General features: G+C 35.2%; 2 protein-coding genes across 2 annotated transcripts; both read left to right on the plus strand.

Annotated features, from left to right (window-relative positions):
* The first annotated feature begins 11,675 nt into the window (after nucleotides 1-11,675).
* Nucleotides 11,676-12,285, plus strand: LOC126696971 (uncharacterized mitochondrial protein AtMg00810-like). Its single transcript, XM_050393754.1, has 2 exons — nucleotides 11,676-12,190; nucleotides 12,240-12,285. The coding sequence occupies exons 1-2, from the start codon at nucleotides 11,676-11,678 to the stop codon at nucleotides 12,283-12,285; spliced, it is 561 nt and encodes a 186-aa protein (XP_050249711.1).
* A 2,751-nt stretch (nucleotides 12,286-15,036) lies between these two features.
* On the plus strand, nucleotides 15,037-16,158 carry LOC126713141 (RING-H2 finger protein ATL79). Its single transcript, XM_050412813.1, has one exon. The coding sequence runs from the start codon at nucleotides 15,301-15,303 to the stop codon at nucleotides 15,964-15,966; it is 666 nt and encodes a 221-aa protein (XP_050268770.1). The 5' UTR covers nucleotides 15,037-15,300; the 3' UTR covers nucleotides 15,967-16,158.
* The last annotated feature ends 865 nt before the right edge of the window (nucleotides 16,159-17,023 follow it).

Consider the following 17,023-nt stretch of genomic DNA (forward strand, 5'->3'; position numbering starts at 1 on the left):
CTTTAATTTGATTCCTACTAGCTTCTAAAGTTGATTTACTAAAAAAGATAGTCGTCTTGTTCTTGTTTATTTGTTGACCCAAACACCTCTCATATACTCCTAAAATATCCACAATTTTCTGACATTCCTCAAAAGTAGATCTACAAAACAAAAGACTATCATCTACAAATAAAAGATGTGTCAATTTTGGGATGCACTTACTCAAAGAAAAACCACAAATATCACCCTGATGAGTTGCTTGGGAAATAAGTCCATTAAGTCCTTCAATGCACAAGAGAAAAAGAAAAGGTGAAAGAGAATCACCCTGACGAATACCCCTTGTAGGATGAATAACTCATTTAGGTTCACCATTAACAAGGATGGAATATGAGACTGATTTAACACAAAGCATCAACAAAGAAATCCATTGATCGTTGAATCCCATCTTCCTCATTACAACCTCCAAAAAGGATCATTCTACTCTGTCATATGCTTTGCTCATATCAAGTCTAAGAACCACAAAACCTTCCTTAACTAATTTGTGATTCTGCATACTATGAAGAGTTTCAAAAGCTACCAAAATATTGTTAGATATGTTCCGATTCTTAGTAAAGGCACTCTGATGTTCTGTGATAATCTAAGGTAGAATTTTCTTGAGTCTATTCACCAAAACCTTAGAAAAGAGTTTGTACAAAACATTGAATAGGCTAATAGGTCTAAAATTACAAACTAATTCCAGATTATTAACCTTTGGAACAAGAGTAATGAAAGTGTGATTGAGGTGTTGGGGAAGAGAAGTAGAATTAAGGAAAGACAAAACAGATTGTGAAACATCTATACATACAAGATTCCAGTAATTCTGATAAAAGAGTGAAGGCATACCATTAGGACCAGGGGTTTTGAGAGAAGCCATTTGTTTTAAAGCAGCTTGGACTTCCCATAACATGAAATCTATAGAAAGTTTTGCATTCATCTCTGGGGTAATTAAACTTGGAATTGTACTGATGGCTTCTTCAGGTGACAAATACCAGAAGTTGTAAATAAGGACTTGTAATAGCTTACAAGGCAGTCAGCAACTTCAATAGGATTTGTAACCCATAGTCCAGCAAAATTTTTAATACCCCTAATTTTATTTCTTCTAGCCTTTGAGTAGCTTTATTGTGAAAATATTTTGAATTTCTATCTCCATGAATAGCCTATAAAGATCTTGATCTTTGAAACCACATTATATTCTCTTTATCAAGCAAATCATTAACTTTACTCCTCAATTCCAAAACTCAAAAATTAAACCCTGAAGTCATAGCATCCTTTTCGGCCTGCACTAATTTTTTCTTTGCTTGTTCCAAGTCCCTCCTCACACTACCAAAACAATTTCGGCTCCATGAAGTAAGAGCTTTTCCACACTTATTAATCTTGTTGACAACTCGAATTCCAGAATCCACATGATTAATGTTAGTCCAAACAACTTCAGTAGTTTCATCACAACCTCTATCTGATAGCCACATCTCTTCCAAACGAAAAGGTTTAAATGGTCTAGTAGTTTCTATACCATCAAGGACAATCCACAATGGATTATGATCTGAAGTACTAGTGATGCACTTTAGATCCAACAAACTTAATCAACCAATCATTATCAGTCAAACATCTATCCAACCTTTCCCAAATCGAATGATCATTAGAAAAGTGTTTTTGCCAAGTAAACTGAGACCTTGAGAGACCCAAATCTAAAAAACCACATTCATCAATTGCTTCCTTGAAGAGCTGCATTTGAACTTGACTTCTTGAACTTCCTCCCATTTTTTCTAAACTACTCACAATCTCATTAAAATCTACAGCATAGAGCCAAGGTAAATCAAAACGTCGATTCAGCAAACAAAGTAAATCCCAAGACTCCTTCCTCTTTTGTGTATCTGGTTCCCCATAAAATCCTGTAAATCTCCAATCTTCACTCGAATCCTTATCAATAATTGAGTCAATATGATTCTTAGAGATAGATTCAACTGACAAATTGATAGAATTCTTCCATAACATAGCTAAACCTCCCCCTCTATTCACTCTTGGAACAAAAAACAAACAATCAAATTGAATATCCTTTTTAATTTGTTTTAGCCTTGTTTCCTCTGCCCATATTTCAGCTATAAACACGACAAATGGATCTTTAACCCGTACTAATTCATTAAGCTCCTTCCCTATACGTAGGTTCCCAAGCCCACAACAGTTCCAAACAAAGAGACTCGTTGTTCTTGGCGGGGTTGCATAATAGCCTTCGCCAATTTCTAAGGTATTGCTTCATCATCTTTCAAAACCTGCAAGCGTTTGCTAGGTAAATCCAGTTGATTTTCTTCACTATCAGACATTGCTTTCTTCCCATAAGACTTATCATGCACGGATACGATCTTTGACTTTTTCTTTCTGACCAATCGTTTCCAAGACCTTGAATTAAGAGGCATATCATCTTCATTGGATTGATTAGTCACGAGAATAGAAGTTGGAATAGATACAATACTTACATTAGACTCCTTAGCCATCCCCACAACATTGATATCTAATAAATCCTTATCTAGCTTATCAGATAAAGTCTTTGAAGATGAGGGAAGTATAGAGTTTGGATAAGCCTAAGCCACACCTTTTTGAAGAGAATCCACCGTATCAAACTTCTTCAATTCAGCATCTATCTATAGAATTTTATCTTCTAAAGAATTTGGGGTTGAAAGTGAAGTGTCCAGAGAGGAAATTTGACAATTTGAAGGAATATCCTTACTGAATTTTAGGGAGTGATTAATCCCCACCAAATCTTTTTTTTTTTTTCTTTCTTTTTTTTTTTCTGCAAAAAGTGGAGTAGCAGTTTGAGTGACAGTTGTTGTACCCTCAATTGAAAATTTTTGAATTTCCTTATTTGGCGGAATAATGGTTCCTTGTTCTGTATAGAACTGACATTTACTGCCCTAGCCACCAATTACCGTGAAGAAACACCATGAACCTCTTCCCAAAACCTTCAACAATGACCACACTCTTCTTACCAAAATTGAAAATCGGGGCTCGAAGCCAAGTTCCAAATTCCTGTGTTCAATAGCCAAAGTTCCTTTGCTAGATAACCAGTGCTCACAGTCCTTATCATCATGACTTACAAGCCCACACCAATAACAAAAATAGGAAGCTTCTCATACTTAAACGCCACCAATCCTTTCTTACCAACTTCGAAAACAACTTTACGGCCCCGACAAAGTGGTTTTGAAACATCAACTTGGACTCTAATACGCATAGAGTCACCCCTATCATATCATTCTTAAATTGAGTTGAAACTACTGTGCCCGCAATCTTTCTGACCTCCTCTACAATATCGATATTCAGTTTATTCAGTGGCAAGCCATGTAGTTGAATCCAGAACAGAGTATGAGAGAAATTAATCTTTTGTGTAGATGAATTATATTCTAAACATTTGAATAAAACCAAGTGTTTATCAAAACTCCAAGGTTCATTCATCAACACTCGATCAGCATTAGTGTCAGTTTGGAAAACAAAAAGTACAACATGGTTACCAACATCCCAAATCTTAAATTCCTTTCCGAGATTTCCAGAGTGGCTTAAAATTCCAACCAATAGCCTCAACATTCAAAGCATGTTTGGTTAAAAACTTTGCTACCAAAACAAACTCAGGATTATCACCACATCCTATAAGATGGACATGAGAAGTTTCTTTGTCTAATAGAGTGAAACGGTTCTATTAAGAGAGAATAGAATCCATTACATGGACAAATAAAAACTGTTTCCCCAAGCCCAAAGAAAAAACCCAACAAATCCTACCAATAACAATGTTAAAGGAGGGAAAGAAATATCACTCTAAAGAAGATAAAATATTCTACTAAATTCGTTCTAAGGCAGAGCGCCACAGAGTCTTACATATAGAGAAAGGGGAGTATTTGTTATCTAATATAAATAAATACAACAAATTAAAATTTTAAATAAACAGCTTTTTAAAGGCTCATCTTAACAGGCATCTTTAGGGAAATTGTTAATAAACTATTTTAGCAAAGTTTTGACACAATTTTTATGAGAAATATAAAAACCTTTTAAAATTTTTTTTTTTTTCCATAAAAACTTTTTTTAGAGCATCTGCTAACATTTCCATTTTTAAATAAAAATAACAGTTTAATTGTTCTTATAAGTTATTGTGGGGACCGGCCCAGAATAACAGGTTGGCTGGGCCTTGGGCCCGTCCGAGGACCATTCTATCCGAGGAGACGTCCAGCCCAGAATCCTTGCTCAGGCCCATTGGAGCAAGGAGAACACGTCCGAGGAGTAATTCCTCCTCGGACGTTCCAAAGTCCAGGTCAACGATGCATCCCAGCTACTGTAGCCCTCACTCCAAGCACGTAAAAAGAAAAGAGACCCAAAATATCCCAGCAAAGGCTGTCACCACCACATTAAATGCACCACAGCTACTCTCCTGGCCGCATTAATGAAGAGAAGACCCCTGAACAGTGCTTCCTTGGTCACTGCAACTCACAAAGAACTGGTAAGGGCGTCTGATGGGACAGGTGCTCAAGTAGAGGTTTGGATGATCAACAAGTGTAAGGCCCAGATGATAAAAGAGGGCCTATATAATATGTAAGAGTCCCTCAAGAGAGGGGACAGAGGAAAAATGGAGAGAGAGTGAACAGAGGAGCAAAGGTTCATTGTACGCATACATGCCCATGAATAAAATTCCCCTCTTCACATCCACTTTCTTGATTCGTGTTTCTATATCTCCTGAGCCCATGCAACGAACCGTTTAATCCAACTGGAACCAAGTTCTTCAACCCACACTCTACAAAAATTCATTGTGTGGGACCTTTTGGGCCAAGGCCTGACCGTCCAGGACCGGGTCAACTAAAATCGTGTCCCTACAGTTATCATGATCTTATCAATTCTTTGGATAAACATAAAAGTTTAATATATTTTTATCTTTTTTTATAAAAAACTTTTCTTTCTTTTTTTTTTTTTTTTTTTGAGAAGACAACTTTTCTTTCTTAATATACATACATTTATAAATATTTACGTTGAACAATTTTTTTCTAATGCACAGTAGTTTTTTTATTTATTTTTTTTATTTTTTTAAAAAAAACTCATGTTTAACAATTTTTTCCCTAATGCACAAATTTTTTTTTTTTAACTCATGTTTATATGTAAGAAAATCCCAAACCACTCCAAATCAACCTAAAAAACAACAACCATAGTTAAGGGGGTTCGCCGTGCAATTCGGTGTGGTTTTGGGCCATTTTAAACAGCACACTTTGTGGTGCAGTTTGGCCAAAACCATAACCGCACTGCACCCCAATTTTGCGGTCACATGTGCAATGTACAAGATGCGGTTTGGTCGGTTTTGAGATGGTATATTTTTTAAGATGTCATGGTCAACTTCTAATTTACTATTAATAATCATGACAATATGATAGTACACTTTAAAAGAAAAAAAAATTAACCTATATGTAACAAAAAACGTAACATAAATATATACAAAACAAAAACAAATTCATGACAAATTTATAGTAAACTAAAAGTATTGCAAATATATAGTATATACAAAACAAAAAAAATAATATTAAACTTTTGAATTTTTGATTTTGTGAAAGAGAGAGTGTGAGATGGAGAAGTGAATGATGTATTGAATTTTTGATTTTGTATTTAAGCAAAACAAACTCGTTTTTAACATGAAACTAGAATGTAATAACATTAGGCTGGACTCTTACTTCATATAATATTAAATTATTAATATATATATTTAATATATATTTATCAAAAAACCACACAATGCAGTGCAGTGCAGTTTCATTACCACTTGCGGTGTGGTTACTTCATATTGTAGGCAGTTTAGGTGCAGTTATGCGGTTTAAGTAGTTTGGTGAACACCCCTAACCATAGTTGTCAACACGTAAATTGTAATGTGAATCGATTTTTTATTTTTTGGTATCGTATTGTATCATATGTTGTAAGATACACAGACACTTGATAAAATTTATAATAAAAAAAGGTATATATATACATATATAAATGGTATATTCATTACAAATTTTGAATATATTCAACTAATAGTCATTATTCATAAATTATGTAATAATATTTAACAAGCTAACTAAATAATTCAAACTAGCATTTGTTTATAATATACACATTCAAATTAATTAAACTTAAAAGTGATAATACATTACAAATGACCCAAAATAATAATATATTTTTCATCATATTACCCAATCAATTTCATCTAAGTAAATGTTATCGTCATATTCATCATTTTGCAAACTTATTTCTTCTTGAAATTTTCTTCTTCAACATCAACATTTATTATTTTTTATTGTTCTTTTATTTTAATAATTAAAAAAAAAAATCTTCTTGGCATTCTAGTTTCTTAAACTTCTAACAATAATGAAAAAAATAATTATATTGTTAGTTAATACCTTATTCACAGTATAGAAAAGAAATTTGTAAATATAAAAGTGAAGTGTAAGTGTGTAGTCCAAATTTCGTAGAATAAAGAATTAAAAAAAAAAAAACTTATGAACATGTTATTTTATTAGGCTAAATTAAGTAATCTAATAATTTTATGTTAAAAACAAGTCTAACAACTTATTAGATTTAAATAAAATACAACTTTTAAAGCAAATGTTTATGTATTGTACGATATGTACAATTTTACAATACGATACGATTCGCTTCATATGATATACATCTTGTATCACACGATTTATGAGCACTTATGATACTCTCTTATGATAAAAAACTTTTTACATACGATACATATCGCGTATCATACAATACTGACAATTATAACATCTATTCCATAGTCCATACAATGTACGAACTATCTCTATATTTACGTTGAACAATTTTTTTTCCTAATAAAAAACTCTTTTTTTGTTAGTACTTATTTGTTGATGTTTATGATAAAGTATCACAAGTGTTACAATTTTTTCCCAAAATACAACATTTTTAGAGCATTTGCATTGAGCAAAATCTTTTGTCCATTTTAACATAATGACCTACTTTTTCTATTTTACACTCTTTTTTTCAAAACATCATACATTTCATTATCTATTTTACATTACATTTCATTAAATTGTCAAATTTTCTTGATTTTTAAAAAACTGTTTATCTTTCTTCACATACAATAACTACCATTCACTCTCTTTCTTCATCCTCGAGATACATAAAAAATAGAATAAAAAACTAAATGCAAAATAAATAGTGTTAGTGTAGATTTATACATTTACGGTAATAAACTTATAAATTTATACAATCATATACTGATTGATGTTGGTCATTTCTAGGCAAAACTATGTAAATTTTACATTTTTTTCCCCTATTATACATCCATTGATGTGAGTACTCTTATAATCAATAATTCTCCAACTCTTATAATTTCAAACACGTGGGGATATAGACACATGTCCAGTACAACTAATGCATTGCAATGCTCTTCCTTATAATTCCTAAATTGATCATAAATCAAGCTTCCTTACAAATTAAAATATTAGTGGACTTTAATCTATTAAGATATCTTTCTTCACATACAATAACTACCATTCACTCTCTTTCTTCATCCTTGAGATATGTAAAAAATAGAATAAAAAACTAAATGCAAAATAAATAGTGTTAGTGTAGATTTACATATTTACGGTAATAAACTAGTAAATTTATACAATTATATATTGATTGATGTTGGTCATTTCTAGGCAAAACTATGTAAATTTTACATTTTTTTCCTATTATACATCCATTGATATGAGTACTCTTATAATCAATAATTCTAGCTCTTATAATTTCAAACACGTGGAGATACAGACACATGTCCAGTACAACTAATGCACTACAATGCTCTTCCTTATAATTCCTAAGTTGATCAGAAATCAAGCTTCCTTACAAATTGAAATATTAGTGGACTGTAATCTATTAAGATATTTATTAAGTGATACTTATTGGAAAGATATGCATTTGTTGTTGAGAATAGATAAACTAGCATAATCCATTTGAATCTCCTGCTGTCAACTGAAGTAAAAAAGTCGGCCAAATTGAGATTTCAAGTAACATCCTAGAAGTATTGCAACTATTTTTTATATTTATTCTTATGTCATTAATGTTCTTTCTATATTGAAATGGAAGTGGTGTACTCTGATACTTAATTTGGGATAGAATACTTGATGCACTTATCAATGACTTTGTTCAAAAGGTATGGATACTCTTTCTTAATTTATATATACTTTATATTTTCCTCAAATTCTCAATGCTTCTTCTTCACGAGGCACCTCTTCCTCACCACCAGATTCATCGTCCTTTTCTGCATAGAGGAAGCCAAACCAAACCAAAGGCTTGTTCATAGTCACTTGGAATGGTTCTAACTAGCTTTTCTTTATAGGCTTTAGGCCCACCTTATTTACTTCTATAGCACACATACTTGTACTATACATTCTGGCTCCTATATAAAGGGACTCATGTATATTTTATTACTTGAGAAATACAATACATTCATTCAATATTTCTAACATGGTATCAGAGCCACTACTCTAACTTTAATTTCTTGTGTCTTGCAGTCTTGTCTTTGTCGGTATTTTCTGCTGCCTCAACTTCTCCAGTCAGTAAGCCTTTTTAGTGCCATCTCTAGACTGCTCCGCCGCCATCAGAGGTCTTCAGGGTTGAATCTCCGTTGCCAGAAGGTCATTCTTTGTTGCCAAAACCACTACCTTCATCGGATTTGTCACTTCTGACCTTCGATTAAGACACGAGACTTATCATCATGTAGACCATTAACCGATCTCCTCAACGCCATCGGAAACGTCTACATCGGAGTTGCCATGTGCCCCCACGCACCGCCCAAAGGTTCGGCGAGTTGCCTCCACTCGCCTCACGCCCTGTTAGGTTTCATGCTGACGTCATCACTACCATGTCAGTATCCATGTAAGCCTTAGCTAACGTCATCCTCCGCGTCATCACTACGTCAGCAACCAGTTAGCTCCTTATGCTAGCATCAGTCAACTGCTTACGTCATCTTGCTGATGTCATCATAGTTAACTTCGTTGGCCGAGTCGTTAACCGTTGACTTTGATTATTGACTTTTTTGCAGTTTAGGTGCTCCTAACCCAATTTTTCGCGTAGATTCCATTTTTGTAGTTCATTTTTGCATATTTTGCTTCTAGATGAAAAATAAGGACATGTTTTCTTCTTATTGAAACAATCGTCCTTAACAGTCCAACAAATGCTTTTGCAAACGTCTTGGCCATAATATTGAGACTTGTTATCATCGCAATAAATTAGCTGCTTCCATTTCTACTGCTACTGTTGCTAACACTGAGAGTATCCAACCAATGACTCCCATCTCCACACAGTCCAAGTTTTCTGGATCCACTATCACCATTTCCACAGTCGACGTTTAAAACACCATCGCTAATACCATTCCTATGGTTGGTAATGCATCTTATTCCTCTTCTCTCTCAGTTCAATCTGGTATGTCTCCTTCCTCTTGGCTTATGGATTTTGCGTGTTGCAATCACATGACACCTCACTCGTCCTTATTTTCTTAACTTGAACCTAAATCACACCCTCTTAATATTCACACGGCAAATGATTCCACAATATTTAGTCATAATGTAGGTTCTAGTTTGACCTCCAACCTCTCGGTTCCTAGGGTTTTTAATGTTCCTAACCTATTTTACAATTCATTTTCTGTGGGATAATTAGCTGAGTTGGGTTATCGCATTACCTTTGATTATTCTAGGTGTATTGTGCAGGATCTGAGGACAGGACAGGACAGGAGCTTAGGACCGGTCCTAGAGTTAGGCGTATGTTTCCTATGGACAATCTTCGTCTTCCACCCGTTGCTCTTGTTTCTGTTGCTGTTGCAATTGCTACAGTTTCTTCTATTCCTTCCCTTGCAATTTGGCATGCCCGACTTGGTCATGCATCTTCCTCTCGGGTACAACACTTGACTTCTAGAGGTTTGTTAAGTTCAGTATCTAACGAAAATTTTGATTATGTTTCATGTCAGTTAGGAAAACAACCAACTTTGCCTTTCAATACTAGTGAATCAATGTCCATTGATATCTTTGACCTAATTCATTCTGACGTCTGGAGGTCTTCCTCTATCTCTAGTATTGGTGGATCTCAATATTTTGTTATCTTTGTTAATGATTATTCTTGCTATTGCTGGATTTTTTATATGAAACATCGTTCTGAGTTATTGCAAGTATATTGTAATTTTGCAAAAATGGTTGAAACTCAATTTTTCAAACACATCAAAATTTTTCAATTTGATAATGCTTTTGAATACACTCAATATGCTTTCTAAGTTATTTTGCATTCCTATGACACTATTCATCAACTAACTTATCCAGATACCTTTCAGTAAAATGGTAGAGCCAAATGAAAACTTCATCATATCTTTGACTCTGTTCGTGCTCTCCTTTTTTCTGCCAAATTTCCTGCTCCTTTTTGGGGTGAAGCTGCTGTTCATGTTGTTCATGCTATTAATCGCATCCCAGTCCTGTCATCCAAAATTAAACTCCATATGAGTGCCTTTTTGGGTCACCTCTAGACTATCATCACCTTCGCTCCCTCGATTCTGCCTGTTTCATTTTTCTTCAGCCGCATGAGCAAAACAAACTTGAGCTTCAGTCTAGGCTTCGTTATTTTATTGGCTATGGCAAAACTCAAAAGGGGCATTGGTGTTATGATCTTGTCTCTCATTGTCTCCGTATCTCCCGCAATGTTGTCTTTTGGAAATATTGCTTTTTTGTCGAGCTCTCTCACTTCCGTGCCTTCCTATCTACCTCCTCTATCTTAGATCTTTTTCTAGATGAGCCACATATTCCTTCTATAGTTGCTTATAATCCTTCTATAGACTTCTCTATCCAACCATTAGATATTTTTGATGTCTTTCCTGGATCACCCTTTAATGAACAGGTCAAAGACGAGCTACCTAACCTTAAGCTTGGGTCCTTTGCTCCTGCTCCTGCTCCACCTGAAGATCTTGCACAAGACATTCCACTTCGTCATTTAACTCGGGTAAGATCCGTTCCTGCACATTTACTTGACTATCATTATTACATTGCCTTTGCTACACTACATGAGCCTCACACCTATCGTGAGGCCTCCATTGACCTTTTATGGCAGATTGTAATGAAAAAGAAACTTGATGCATTATCTAAAAACCATACTTGGGATTTGGTGACTCTCCCCCCTAGAAATCTGTGGTTGGTTGTAAGTGGATTTACAAGATCAAGACTCGCTATGATGGGTCCATTGAACGCTATAAAGTTCGTCTTGTTGCAAAAGGTTTTATACAGAAGAATGAGATTGATTATGAAGAGACTTTTACTCCGGTTGCTCAAATCTCATTTGTTCATGCCCTTTTAGCTGTTACCGCTGCTAGTAAATGAGGCATTTTTTAGATAGATGTCAAAAATGTCTTCCTTAATTGGAATTTAAGTGAAGAATTTATATGCAACCTCCTCTTGGTCTCTTTATTGATCCAAACAAGATTTGTCACCTTCGACGTGCTCTTTATGGCCTTAAACAAACTCCATGAACTTGGTTTGCCAAGTTCAGTTTTACCATCTCTCGCTTGAGTTACATTGCCAGTCATTATAATTCTACCTTATTTCTTCATCGCATTGACAAAAGCACTATTTTGCTTCTCTTATATGTAGATAATATGATCATAACTAGTGATGACCTTAGTAGCATTCAAGAAACTCAATGACTTTCTCAGTCTGCAGTTTGAGATGAAAGATCTTGGACATCTCAGCTACTTCTTGGGTTTTAAAATCGCTGATTCTATATATGGACTTTATTTTACTCAAGCCAAGTATGCTTCTAAACTTTTGTCTCAAACTGGACTCGCTGATAGCAAGATTATTAACACTCTAATTGAACTTAATGTGCATTTGACTCCTTCAGGGGGGAAACCATTGTCTAATCCCTCTTTTTATAGATGCTTGGTTGGAAGCCTAGTTTATCTCACTATCACTCATCCAGACATTTCCTATGTTGTTTACCAAGTGAGCCAGTATCTGTCTGCTCCACGATTGACTCACTATACTACTGTTCTGCACATTCTTCAATTTCTGAAGGGCATTCTCTTGAAGGGCATTCTCTTCCATGGCATTTTCTACTCTACTCAATCTCCTCTTGTTCTCCGTGCATTATCTGATGCTGATTGGGCAGGAGATCCCACTGATTGCAGGTCTGCCACTAGTTATTGCTTTTTTCTTAGTTCTTCTTTGATTTCTTAGCGAAGCAAGAAACAAACCCTTGTGGCCTGCTCCAGTACTGAAGTAGAATATCATGCCCTTTCTGATACCATATTTGAGTTCCTTTAGCTATGATGGCTTCTTAAGGACTTAGGTGTGTCCACATCCTCTGCTACTTCTCTTTATTGTGACAACCAGAGTGTCATTCATATTGCTCACAATGATGTTTTCCATGAACGGACTAAATACATCGAGATCGATTGTCATTTTATCCTTTATCATCTTATCCATGGTGCTCTCAAGCTGTTCTCGGTCTCCTCTAAAGATCAACTTGAAGATATCTTCACCAAGTCACATCCTAAGGGACACTTTCGTACTTTGGTTGACAATTTCAAGTTGGTCTCACACCCACCTTGAGTTTGAGGGGAGCTGTTAACGTGTAATAGGTTATGAGCTTTAGGCTCATCTTGTTTATTTGTATAGTACACATACTTGTACTATACAGTTTGCCTCCTATATAAAGACATTCATGTATATTTTATTACTTGAAAAATATTATACATTCATTTAGTATTTCCAACACCAAAAGTATTACCAACTCTACCTTGGTTATCCAATTCCAACTTCGGGTGCTTTGGGTAGCTTCCTCCTCAAAACTCCGCTCCTATTCTGTTTCATCGTTCCTTGGCTTTGTTATTTCATCCGGTTGGTCTAGTTTCATGAGCTGCAGGTTTTCTATCACCCTATTGAAAGAAAAAAAAAAAAAAATGGAGAAGTCATTGGACTCAAAATTGACCTGACTGTTTTGGGCCAGTTGGTTTTCTTGGGCCCACGAAATTGATGGACTTTTAATTTTGTTATTTCATGCCACAAAAGAAAACGAAACAGAAGGAAAAAACGAAGAAACAAAATTAGAAAAAGGGTCCTCTTACCAAACATATTAATTATAGGCATGGGGAATGGTGACAAGGACGCTACCACGCTACTCGCAAAGTAGATATGACATTAGTAGCAGAAGATGCTCCAATTTGCTACTATGATAAGTTGCCTCTCTGGCAGGCAATTTCATTTTCAATCTATTCAATAATAATGTATTGTTTTTTTCTTGTTGAGAATGTTAAATAATGAAGGTTCTAGTACAAGTAGTGGGAGCAGTCGTGATACATGTGGCATGTGGAATGTATTTGCTGAGTCAACTCGGTGGATCCAAAAAGGCCAGCGTTCTGGCATGCCCAAGTTCATGTTCGTTTACTGATGTGGGCCTCTTTTATTCACCACAAAATTTATAACAAGTCCAATTCTCTGAGCAATTCTGACTAGCAGATAAAGATGGAGACAAGTGTCTACGTCTTTCTGAAACCTTTGAGACATATCTGATATCTTTTCTTCTTTTTTTTTTTTTTTATATTTTTTTTTCCCGATAATCAAATTTTAAAGGTTGAGAAGGACGTAACTTATATCTCCTCACCCCCTTTCCCCTAATACGAACAAACTAGAAATTACTGTAAGCATTTCTGTTTGTTGAAAGGCTCTAATGGTTTCGGAGCCCATTGGTTCATCTGTCCTTTTTGTTTTTTGTTTTCTACCCACTTTTGAGATAGAAAAGCCCAAAGATCAGTTCTCCATTATTGGGGTCTACAGCAACAGGATGGTTCTCTTCTTTGGGTTGTGTTTCCAGGCACCTTAACACAACGGGCACCATAAAGTACCCGTCAACAGCATATCTCTTGCTAACTTTTCAAATATTTAGGGAATTTTTAACGCCTTTTGACAATTTATTTAATAATTTTTTTTCTTTTTTTTTAAGTCCAATTCAAAAAGGGAAATGTTAACGAGCACCACACGGTGTGTGTTAACATTTCCCCACCTCTTCTTTTATCTTTTTTCCATGGGGACATGATATTATGATGATATAATGTATTGATGCATTTAATTATGTATTCTATCTAGCAATGGGCACATTATTATGATTGTCACATTTCAATCTCTTGTTTTTCTTGGGGTTTATATCCGTTATCAATCAGCACCATTAAGACTAACCATAAAAAGTTTACATCAAAGTCCCATAAACGACACTTATTAAAATCATCACAGACTCTAAATTCATATATATTTTGAGGTCATGGATGTATAACACGTGTTCTCAAAGATATGGAAAAAAAAAAGGTTAAACAGAGACAGGGAAGAATAATAGTATAATACGAAGAAAAACCAAGTGGAAAGTGATACCAAAGTGAAAATAATGAAGGAAAAATAAGGATCCTAAAGAAAGACTCTTTTGAAGAAGTAATATTCATATTCTAAAAAGAAGTCGCGTTTGAAAATGGTTAGATTCTTGTCTCCCAAAATATGTTGAACATCGAAAAGGGTTTTTTAGTGCGGTTAGGAAATCTGTAAAGCCAAAGGTAGAAGGAAGAGAAAGGAACTGCAGGCCCCACATAAGAAAAGTTTTTGGTAATTACCACTAACTAATTCACTAGAGCATCTGTAGCAGATGTTTCAAAAATTATGCCATTTTACCACATCAAATGTCTACTTTATTATTTTACCACATCATTTTACAACATCCCATTTATCAGATGTTTTATAATTCAATTCTATACATTAAAATAATATTTACTACACATTAAAATAATATTTACTACACATCAACACAATAAACAAACAACAAACAATATACCACATCTCTTCCGTACCGTGGCAAATTTGCCACGGTACTGTTTAATGTTGCAAAAAAAAAAAAAATTTACCACATCTACTAAATGGGCTAAAATTGGGTTTGGTATGGGATATGTGCCAAATATTAACTCTAGATAGTGTGGGTGCTCTAACAATGTAAAATTACACGTCCTGGAAAGATCCACGCGTTTTTGGAAATTCAAAAGATTAACCTGAGGCGTACGTATTCATTTCTTGATGCCTGGTGCGGATATCAATAATACCAGTCTGGACTCCTACGCAATCTCTCTCTCTCTCTCCAAAGCATAACTGAGTGCCTGTGCGCTGTGCCTCACCTCAAAGAGTGAAGAAAACAAAAGCAAAGCCATAGGTCAGAAAATACAGAAAGTTCCAGTGAGCCTTAGAACTGAAAAGAGAGAAACAAATGCGACCACTACCACTACCACCACAACCAGCTGCAGCAGCAACAGTAGTAGCGGCAGTAGCAGCTGAATCTGCTATAATACACCTCTCCCCACCACTCTCTCCGTCGACCCCCACAAGAACAAGATGTGAGCCACAAGATGATGGCTGCAACAGGTGGCAGCCGTACTCTAATTCTCGGGATTTTGAAGCAAACGCGGCCACAGTCCTCATCATCCTCCTCTGCGCACTCATATGTGCTTTGGTTCTCAACTCCGCCATTCGCTGCTTCCTACGTGGTGGTGGTGGCAATAATCACCAACAACCACTACCCCAAAACCAACAACAACAACAAGAAGTACAACATGATGAGCGAAAGAGCACGCTGGAGAAAGAGGCAGCTGATACGTTAATTGCAGGTCCGGGCCTGGTGTTTTCGACAGGGATGAAGCTGGCTGGAACGGAAGCAGAGTGTGCGATTTGCTTGTCGGAGTTCGTGGAGGGAGAGGGGATTCGTGTGTTGGCAAGGTGTAACCATGGCTTCCACGTGAACTGCATTCAACAGTGGTTGTCTTCCCACACCTCCTGTCCCACTTGCCGCCGCAGCTGTCTCCCTCCCTCTCCTATTTCTACACAACCCTGCAGCCAAACCAATACTGGAGAAGGACCAATTCTCTCTCTCTCATGATTAACCTTCAAAGTTCAAGGCTAGTTCGGACAAATCAGATCAGAATATGTACATTTGTTGTATGCAATGGAGCTGGCTAATTAGCTATATATATATATATATATATATATAGCTAGTAACTGGCTAGGATTGTGTGTATTTCAAATTCAGGTTTTAATTTCAATTTCTCTCGTGAATCATGATTACTTCATATATGCATAACTTTACCTGTTTACAGACCATATAAACAGATTACTCTTTAGCTAACCCGACCTCTCTCTCTCTCTCTCTCGGGGAATTACAGAATAATCATCACAAGGCCAATATGTATGGAGCCTCTGCTGGTGGTCTAACCGATCTAGTGTAAACTTCAAAGCAGCAATTCTCTGCGGAATAACTAAAACAAACATATGACTGTTTTTCGTAACAAATTCCATCTCTGTTGATTTGTCAAATTTTTGTTTTTAGTTCTCATAAGGCTCATCACCACACCACTTCATTGTCTAAAGTTTACAAATTATAACTCAAGAACATTTCGGCAGTAGTGAAAATTTGTGAAAAAAAGTTCTTATTGGGTCATTATTCAGCTGTCATTCCATAACTAAAGCCTAAAGGTCCCAAATCCTCTCTTTGCGACGACTGTTTTGCGAGTTTTTCTGGCTCATGGACAAAATTATTGCAATATAAAATCTTCAGTTTTGGCCTATTGATTTTGTTTTTTTTTTTGGTTGAAATTATCCTAAATAATTTAAAATTTTTTTAAAAGAACCTTATCATGTTGGCCCCATACCCCATAATATACATAAATATATATATATATATTTAAGAAAGTCTAAAAATAAACATAACTTTCATTTAAATAGACGAATAATACTAGAAATATAAACTATTTTACAAAAAATATTATAAACTGTTGATGTGGTGACTGGTTATTAATAAATAAAAAAATGATATTAATAGTGATCTAAATGAAAACTAATAAGAAGTTAGTCACATCAATATTTTATAAAAATATTGTAAAATATAATACAATTCAAAATATTTTTTTTCTTTTAAGTTTTTTCATTTTCCCACTGCT

Source organism: Quercus robur, chromosome 2 (genome assembly GCF_932294415.1).
Source record: "Quercus robur chromosome 2, dhQueRobu3.1, whole genome shotgun sequence".
Lineage (NCBI taxonomy): Eukaryota > Viridiplantae > Streptophyta > Magnoliopsida > Fagales > Fagaceae > Quercus > Quercus robur.